The sequence below is a fragment of the Oncorhynchus kisutch genome, linkage group LG3 (assembly GCF_002021735.2).
Source record: "Oncorhynchus kisutch isolate 150728-3 linkage group LG3, Okis_V2, whole genome shotgun sequence".
In the NCBI taxonomy this organism is placed as follows: domain Eukaryota; kingdom Metazoa; phylum Chordata; class Actinopteri; order Salmoniformes; family Salmonidae; genus Oncorhynchus; species Oncorhynchus kisutch.
In genome coordinates, this window is record NC_034176.2 from 22,967,378 (window position 1) to 22,976,787 (window position 9,410).

At 42.1% G+C, this 9,410-nt stretch overlaps 2 protein-coding genes across 3 annotated transcripts in view; one reads left to right on the top strand and one right to left on the bottom strand.

Annotated features, from left to right (window-relative positions):
- LOC109878225 (sarcoplasmic/endoplasmic reticulum calcium ATPase 2) overlaps positions 1 to 3,433 on the top strand; it is a 31,042-nt gene extending 27,609 nt beyond the window's left edge. Inside the window, exons 20-21 of one of the 2 annotated variants that reach the window (XM_020470477.2) lie at positions 78 to 198; positions 2,399 to 3,433. In XM_020470477.2, coding sequence (XP_020326066.1) covers positions 78 to 198; positions 2,399 to 2,412 — 135 coding nt within the window. In that variant the 3' untranslated portion in view covers positions 2,413 to 3,433. Of the gene's footprint in view, positions 1 to 77 lie in introns of both variants that reach the window. The other variant, XM_020470471.2, reaches the window with a different exon arrangement.
- Positions 2,563 to 8,913, bottom strand: LOC109878238 (anaphase-promoting complex subunit 7-like). The gene is made up of 11 exons (XM_020470487.2): positions 8,501 to 8,913; positions 7,264 to 7,450; positions 6,969 to 7,088; positions 6,704 to 6,815; positions 6,439 to 6,592; positions 6,166 to 6,308; positions 5,889 to 6,006; positions 5,020 to 5,216; positions 4,671 to 4,895; positions 4,381 to 4,531; positions 2,563 to 4,226 (listed from the first exon to the last, which is right to left on the bottom strand). The coding sequence occupies exons 1-11, from the start codon at positions 8,599 to 8,601 to the stop codon at positions 4,037 to 4,039; spliced, it is 1,698 nt and encodes a 565-aa protein (XP_020326076.1). The 5' UTR covers positions 8,602 to 8,913; the 3' UTR covers positions 2,563 to 4,036.
- Between the last annotated feature and the right edge of the window lie 497 nt (positions 8,914 to 9,410).

Consider the following 9,410-nt stretch of genomic DNA (forward strand, 5'->3'; position numbering starts at 1 on the left):
ATATCAACCAGGTCAATCTATAGGTTCCCCATGTTCACGCTCTTTCCATCCCTCATTCTCCTCCTCTATCTCTCCAGGTCATCTTCCAGATCACCCCTCTGGACCTGACCCAGTGGCTGGTGGTGCTGAAGATCTCCCTGCCCGTCATCCTGCTGGATGAGCTGCTAAAGTTCGTGGCCAGGAACTACCTGGAACCCGGTAACCAGCCAGAGTCTAAGTCAGCCAGCAAAGGCTGGTCCCTCTCTGCATGCACAGAGGGCATCTCCTGGCCCTTTGTGGGCATCACCCTCCCCCTGGTGCTGTGGCTCTACAGCATCGACACTAACGTGTCTGCCCTGTTCTGGTCCTGACTACACCACACAACCCTCCCAGTGCACCAGTGTGAGTGGAGATTAACACACGTCTAACAAAATCCCCCATTAACCAGGATCAACTACAACAACCACATCAACTGCAGTGAGAGCTCAAGTCAACATTTGTACCTGTGTTGATGACAGATGTAATCTGTGAGCCCTCTGCTGGTTCGTCTCCAGGACATTTTCACCATTCCGCTTTTTAATGCTTTTTGTTTGTCATTTGGCCATGTCTTTAATTTAATATCAAGCTTTTGGTTATTTTTTTTGCTCCCCATTCTTTTTGAACAGGCATAAAAAATCTGCTATTTAGGAGCTGTTCTGTGTACAGAGAATTAACACTATTTTATCAAAATTAAGATTTTTGTAGCTTTGGGAAGGCGGGGGGGGGCAGCGCACAGAACTCAAAACGTTTCACTTGTTTTCAGTGTGAACTTTGACCTCTGAAGAACTTGTAGATAACTATGCTGTGCCATAACTGTAAGGACCATCATTTGCACTGAATCAGAAGTCTGTACCAAAACTGCATGTATTCTGCCCAGGCATGAATAACGGGGATTTCTTCACCAAATTAATGATTGTTCGTTCCCCTGTTTGCTTTTTTTGTGTTTATTTCCCGCTCTAGTCAGAGCACAGCTACCTCAATGCTATTGATATCACAATTGATTACTACCCGTTTTCCTCAGTAAGCTTTTCATAAACATTGTCATATTGAGTGTTGAGGTATGCGCCATTTCGCTTGTGAATAAGGAAATCTAGAGCCCTCATTTGCCTTTTTATGTTGCTTTTTTAAAGTTAATCTGTGTTCCTTGAGGGAAGTTAGGGTTAGGAGAAATATGTAAATGTTACCTTAGTTCAATTCAAAGCAGTTTTTTGTAATATAGACAAGCCTGTCGTTAAACACGTTTACTTGAACACAATATATTCTGTCTTTTCATTAAGGTTAACTTTTTTATGTTTGGTCTTCATTTATGGACACTGTAGTGTCTTATTACAATAATTCTATAGATTAAGTATTGTGCATATACTGTACTTTAATATGTATAAACACACCAAGTGGTGGATTTTCTTATCAGTTTAGCACAAGATGGATGCTTTGATGGGATTGTTGTGGTCAGCACTCCCTATTGGGGTGGATCACTAAGCAGACATAGTATATAGGCCCAATGCTAAAATGACTGGCTTGTAGAAGAGTCTGTACATATAACACAAAATAGTATCTGTGTATAGAGATTTAAAGATGCTCCATAACTTTGACACTAGTTTTACTTGAGCGTGTTTTAGAAACACTGTAGGTAATGGGTATTCCTAGAAAGCATGATTTTCCCAATACCATGCCAGTAAATGCTTGAGTGTTCTTAAACCTAACTGCTATTTCTCCCAATCAGTGGTGCAAAGAATACCCAATTGTCATACTTGAGTAAAAGTGAAATACTACTTGAGTAAAAGTCTAAAAGTATTTGATTTTAAATATACTTACATATCAACTGTAAAAGTGAATCATTTAAAATAGCTTATTATGCAAACCAGATGGCACAATTTTTATTTACAGATAGCCAGGGTCACACTCCACTCATTTACAAATGAAGCGTTTGTGTTTAGTGAGTCTGCCAGATCAGAGGCAGTAGGGTGTGTCAATTGGACCATTTTCTGTCCTACTAAGCTATCAAGTATTTTGGGGTGTCAAGGAAAATGTATCGAGAAAAAAGTACATAATTTTCTTTAGGGATGTAGTGATGTAAAAGTTGACAAATAGTAAAGTACAGACACACACACACAAATGTTGCTTAAGTACTTTACACCACTGAATGTCTTACTGCATTTATTCCTATCTTTCTGTTTGCACGTGGCATGGCCCTAGACATGACTGTAGGAAATGAAGCAGTAGATGACCTAATGGCTTTCTGTTCACCATGCCTTTTTCAATTCCCAGTGAGAGAGACATGTCTCTGTTTGCATCTTTGCTTTTTTGACCTATGCCTTGTTTCTGTCTGTCCTATGATTGATTTGGTTTCTCCCTGTCTTTCTCTCTCCTCTCTCTGCAGCTAGTGCCGTGTAAGCCCGCTCCTCCTATAAATCCCTTGTAGGAACTGATTTAGTGTTGTGCATGTGTTTTGAGCAGCACATCTTCCAAGACCTGCATGTCAATAAAGAAGAGCTATCAAGACATGATTGATACATTTCATAAGCAATTACATGACAAAAAAAGTAATCAAATGGTATATATTTTAACTGAATGGGTATACATGTTTTTGGAATCAAATGAACCAATCCCAGGTCCCTCCATCCTTACTAAATAAAGAGCCATAGGCTGCGTTTACACATGACAGCCCATTTCTGGTCTTTTGCCCAATTATTGACAAAAGTAGAAAAATATCAGAATTGGGTTGCCTGTGTAAATGCAGCCTTCAAACTAGACACAGAGTTCTGTGTTATCTTAATGTACACTTTCATGATGCATGTCCTCTGAAGCAGCCATTTTATCAGATGTGTAATAATTAATGTATTGATAAATTAAATGGACAATAGTACAAATGTTATCTTTTCCTAAGGAACTCTTTTGGGGGGGGGTAAAATAACCAAATAGACTTTTCTTTGCGCTGTAATGTGCAACATTTTTGAAGCATCTGGGAAGGCGGAGGTGTGGCGATAGATCCATTACCCTGAAAGGAAGTCAGTCGCTTCAATGGCACACGTGTGCCAAACTCATTTCAGAGCTGACGATTGTATAGTCATGACTTGTGGTTTCAGGTAAATAAAGCAATTCTACATTAATATGTTGCCGATCTTCTATATGCCAGATTGGAGATGTGTATTCATTTGAAGCTACCTTGCTTCTAGCCTAAATACAAGGCTGTTTTAGAGCAGTATTTCCCAACTCCAGTCCTTGTACCCTCAACGGCACACATTTTAGCCCCAGACAAGCAAACTTGATTCAACTTGTCAACTAATCATCAAGCCCTCAATTAATTGAATCACATGCATTTGTCTGGGGGTACTGGAGGACGAGTTGACTAGAACTGTTACTCAAGTCACTAATACTAATTTACCACAAACTTCAATAAAATGTCAGGGCATGAGACCAGACGTCATGATTTTATATCTCCTACACACACACACACGGTTAAACATCTGCATTGGAAAACTAACATTACTTTGCAAAGAATGTGTCAAATTAAATGACCCCATGATTGACACACAGGTCTTAAGTTACCTGATTATTCAGAAGGGAAAGTATGTCACAAGTTTCACACCAATATTACAAACTATCATTTCAATGATTACTGGCTTCAGATTATCTTGTGTTAACCCAACAAACAAGGAAACTCCGGGGCCATGGCCCAACAATCCTAAATAGCCTCATCTCCTTTACTCCTGGACCCCTGATGGGTATGAAATAGGTTAGTAACGTTCATTTTCACCTACCAACTAATCAGTGATCGCAAAGGGAAGGAGACGTGGAATGGCAGGTTATAATTTTGGGCTGCTGGGTTGTAAAATGCATCCTCCCCAAACCTCAGTGGCTGCTATGATGACGTCTATAACCCTGAGATGGGGCTTTATACACCTGTATCTTGTATACACCCATATAGAGTCCCCCGGAACATTACATCAGGAACCCATGATGCCCATGTGTGGCATATTCCCCCAGCCCCCTGCTGCGTCTCTGCAGTGGGCCTGGGTCACTGCATGCCAAACCACTGCTCCTGGTCTGCCCACTGGGCTGCCTCACTGTCACTACCTTCCAGCTCTCCATCCTCCCCGCTGCCCTCCATGTCATCTCCATCCAGCTCCACAGTGGCATCAGCAGGGCTCTCCTCCTTCTCCATCTTCTGCATTCCTTCCAGAGACTTCTGGTCATTCGGGTCCAGGCTGAAAGACAGATGGAGTCAGATGATAGAGAAACATGTGCAGTCTCAAGATCGAAGTGCACCATTTACATATTTGAGAAAAGGTAGGCCTAAGAGCGACACTGCATTAACATTTCATGAGTTGTGTAAAACCCTGGACTTTGGTGTAACATTACCTAAGTGCTATGCTGTATTGGTCCATAGCCTCTTGGTAATCATTGACTGCCACCAAGAAATCCCCCAGCATCCTGTGCAGCACACAGTCGCTCTGATTGGCCAAGGCATTCCGGAGAAGAGCAATCCCTTCCTCGTATTTCTGTTCCCGACCTTAAATGGGAAAACAAACACAATATCAACTCTTGTCCCCAACATCTTCGGTAAAAGAAAAATGACAAAATACAATGGTTCTAAATCTCTACAGCAAAACAACTAATAGAACTTCAGGGTTTGCTACCAAGCCACATACTTAGCAGTTCTGCCTTCTTGACCACAGCCTTGGTGTAGTCAGGCCTCTGGGCTAGCGCCTTGTCCAGCAGGGTTTTGGCCTTCTCCTGGGTCACAGGGTCCTCCAGGCAGACTGTAGCCAGGATGGTCAGAGTCTGGGCATTCGCTCCCAGGGTCTTATAGATGTTATTGGCCATCCCCATTGCCTCTCGAATCCCATTGGATGCCAGGTAACAGTCAATCAGACCTGGGGACAGAGAAGGCTCATGACAAAAAACAACATCTGATGTTGCAGCTTTATGTGGGGTCAGTTCAAGATGAAAACAGATGTTCATTACAATGATGCGATCAGAACAAGAAGGTCCCCTTGCCTTCATAGCAGTCCAGACGGCAGGGCGCAAGGCGCATGGCCTCTCTGAAGTGGATGATGGCCTCCTGCACTCTGCCCATGTTTCTCAGTGCTGCCCCTTTCAGGAGGAGGGCTTGCACACTGTTGCTGTTCAGCTGGATGGCCTTGGCACCCAGGTAGAGGGCCCGGGAGTAGCGCTTACTGTAGAAGCTGTGACATCTGAGCCACCAAAAACCAGATTGGTAGGAATATGTATTTAGCCACTGTGTTCTTGGGGACCTTCAATGCAGTAATGTTTTGGTACCCTTCCCCAGATCTGTGCCTCGGCACAATCCTGTCTCGGCACAATCCTGTCTCGTAGCTCTACAAACAATTCTTTCGACCTCATGGCTTGGTTTTTCCTCTGACATGCCCTGTCAACTGTGGGACCTTATATAGACAGTTTTGTGCCTTTCCAAATCTTGTCCAATCAATTAAATTTACCACAGGTGGAGTTGTAGAAACATCTCAAGGATGATCAATGGAAACAGGATGCACCCGAGCTCAATTTCGAGTCTCATAGCAAAGGGTCTGAATTTTTATGTAAAAAGCTATGGTTTTTTTTGTTGACATTTGCAACAATTTCTAAAAACCTGTTTTCACTTTGTCATTATGGGGGTATTGTGAATTGATGAGGTAAAAAAAATGTTTTTAATCCATTTTAGAATAAGGCTGTAACCTAACAAAATGTAGAAAAAGTCAAGGGGTCTGAATACTTTCCGAATGCACTGTATAGTGAGCAATATGTTTGGAACATCGAATTGCAATACATATACAATCATGAGAATCGCAACAGATATCGTATCAGCACCTAAGTATCGTGATTATCATGGCAATTCCCAGCCGTATTACCCAGATATGACCCAGGGCTCTGCATGCTGGTCTGAGATGTTGAACAGCCTTCCTCCCAGGACCTCAACATCCTCCAGGTGCCCCTCACGTGCCATAAGGTAGCCATATACATCCATGCCTGACAGTAAGTAAAGACAACATAACTGAATTAGTTCAACTATAAATAAAAACCTAATAGTTAATGTCTTAGATAAGAATCGCTAGACTGGCTTAGTGAGTCCTAGGAAACTGATTTATTTAGTCAGTGATGGGTTTTCTGATGTCTGCTGTCCAGTACCTTTGATCAGATAAGGGTCCAGCATCTGGGCCTGCTCAAACTTCATGATGGAGTTCTTTGTGTCGCCTGCCCTGAAGTACACATCTGCCAGACTCACAAGCAGGTCCACATTGTCACGCATTAGAGACTTCTTCTCCAGGGAGCTGAGAAGGAGAATCAGGAAACAGAGAAACACAACACCCAGAAAGAGAGCCATAGTTTAACAACACCAGAGATTATGATTCATGAAATGAATAACACTCCCATGGTGGGATGAGGAACTGGTCTGCTCACCGGATGGAGTTGATTGCTCTGTGGTTGTCCCCTGCATGTATGAAGGCATAGGATTTGATCCACACAGAGAGCCACTCCAGGTTGGGAAGACTCTGGATCACATCCATAGTCATGGACGCCACCTCAGCACCCTTTACTGACAGAGACAGGAGACCTACAACAGACACAAGTTAAAAGAACCCTTCAAAATGAAGAGCACAACAACATGGGATTTTGGCATGTCTGTGTGACGCACTACAGAAACATCCCAGTAACTAATCCACACCAATGATGGCATCCAGTGCCAAGGGACACTGTCTCAGGACCTCTTTGTAGCTTATGACAGCAGAGCGTTCGTGTCCAGCCTTCCTGTACAGATTAGCCAGCATCATGTTGATCTGAGGAAAGAAACAAATATGCAATTCGGAAATTCCTCACAAGAATCTGGGCTGCTTTACTTTATTGAAATAGTCATAAAACGGCACTGCAAACTTGGGTGTCATTGAGAGAGGATGGGGCTTTCAGGAGGGGACCTCAAAACAGCAACCTACCTTTGGGGTTCTCTGTCTAGATGGAATCCCATCAAGCACTGCAATTGCATCCTTATCCAGCTTCAGGATGGTGTAGCACTCTGCAATCTTATACTTGACCTCAATCTCTGAGGGAAAACTCTGAAATAAAGAAAAATGGCATTTGGTCAATTCAGAAGGCAATGCATATTGTACACTATTACAAATAGTCTGTAGAGCAGCTCAGTCAAATGTGCATTATTTTTAATGAATGACATGGATGCCTGTTGCTACAGCCAGATATGTTGTAATTGACAGAGTTGGGAGCCTTCCACACCTGTGACTGCAAGGAGGATGCAGTTCCCCCGGTAGATGGCCGCACTTTAGAAGTTTTGCTGAGCACTTTCTTCTGCTGCAGTGCCATGTTGTACTTGCAAGCAGCATTACGGTACTCCTTGTCATGGAAGATGGCATCTGCATGATAAACCAGCAGCTGGTACTTCTGGGATGGTGAGAACAGTTCTCTGAAAGAACAGATGTGGTACATGCATCACCCTCTGGCACAGTATTTGTCTGACAATAACTATATGAAGTGGTCAAGGAAATTAGCAATCAACATACAAAATCTTTTCACAAATAGTCACATTATTAATACAGATACAACTACACTGAACAAAAATATAAAATGCAACATCTAAAGTGCTGGTCCTATGTCTCATGAGCTGATCCCAGAAATCTTCCATATGCACAAAAAGCTTATTTCCCTCAAATGTTGTGCACAAATGTGTTTAAATCGCAATTGGTGAGCATTTTACCCGTTGTGAAGATAATCTATTCACCTGACAGGTGTGGTGTATAAAAGAAAAACTGAAAAACAGCATGATCATTACACAGGTGCACCTTGTGCTGGGCACAAAAGGCCTGTGCTGTTTTGTCACGCAACAATACCACAGATGTCTCAAGTTGAGGGAGCATGGATATGGCATGCTGACTGTAGGACTTTCCACCAGAGCTGTTTACAGATCATTTAATGTTAATTCCTCTACCATAAGCAACCTCCAACGTTGTAATAGAAAATTTGGCAGTACATCCAACCGACCTCACAACCACAGACCATGTGTAACCACACCTGCCCAGGATCCTCAGTGAGTTATTAACCTGGCTCCCAAGTGGGTGGGCCTATGCCCTCCCACGCCCACTCGTGGCTGCGTCCCTGCCCAGTCATGTAAAATCCATAGATTATGGCCTAATGCATTATTTTTCAATTTACCTATTTCCTTATATGAACTGCAACTCAGCCAAATCTTTGCGTTTATATTCTTGTTCAGTGTACATTTACACCCATCTTAAGCTAGTTGGCTTGCTAGCTAGATATAAATACTGCCAACTGCGTCCTTGTCAGCTTGGCTCGTGACGATAAACATGCATTGATTAGGACATGTTTTATCAATTGTACAGAATTATATGCTTTTGAAGATGATCGTACGGAATGAATAACTAGTTAGGTAGCTAATACCTCAGAGGGATGTTCAGTAGCTAGCCAGCCAGCTAGCTAATACTATACTGTTACTTACGGATTGTTATTGCTCATTGTCAGCAGTAAACTACTAATTATCCGAACGTTTGAGTGAAGTCCCGCGGCGGCCATATCCCTCACATTATCTATGACGTTCATTTCGATGTAGTTTGATGGCTTGCTTTAAGATAAAAATCTAAAGTTTACGATTGCAGACAGGTAGTTTACTTGCTAGCTATCATCATAAACTGCGATGTATTAAATATGGCGCCGTAAGTTGAAGGACCATTCAATTGTGTTTTTCTTTTATAAAAACATATCATTGCTACGTGTCATAAATATGACAGTTTTTTTTCTCCTCTGTATAAATGACAAAAATGTAAGTAATACGTTTTAAAACCTTAATCGGACACAAAGTTGTCCTGTTCAGGCGAAAACAGTACCACACTATGAGTTGTAATACCCTAGCGGTCAAACAGGAAAATTGTCAGGGTTGTCAGGTCCAACTAAAATGTCTAGCCCAATGAAATCTGAAAACCTACGTAGATGTGAAAACTTGCCCCAAAAAGGTTTTCGCAGAAAGAGGGGTGTTGCCACATTTATCCAATAAATGTTTGTTTCCCCATAACGTTATCGAGCAAATTAAGGATTTTTTTTTTAATGACGTAGGCTATTAACCGAATTTGGCTTTTCTATCAAAATAATAATTCTTGCGAGTTTAAGAATGTCACAAGAGAAAATATCAATCGCCCTTATTAAACTCCAGATCATTTTCCATCAATGGATGTCGATGTAACTTGTTTTGACTGCCATGATTAAACAATAAGGCCAGAGGATGTGTGATATATGGCTAACATACCACGACTAAGGGCTGTGACCAACTGGCAAGTGTCTTCACTGACATTTTCAACCTGTCCCTGGCCAGGTCTATAATACCAACATGTTTCAAGCAGACCACCATAGTCCCT

Bases quoted from the DNA above. Each gene is read 5' to 3' on its own strand.
- LOC109878238 (XM_020470487.2), bottom strand. From the start codon at position 8,601: ATGAACGTCATAGATAATGTGAGGGATATGGCCGCCGCGGGACTTCAC. The intron at 4,896-5,019 runs GCAAGGGGACCT...CTCTGTCCCCAG, and splicing joins CCGTCTGGACTGCTATGAAG to GTCTGATTGACTGTTACCTG. The intron at 4,532-4,670 runs GTATGTGGCTTG...TTCCCATTTAAG, and splicing joins CAAGAAGGCAGAACTGCTAA to GTCGGGAACAGAAATACGAG.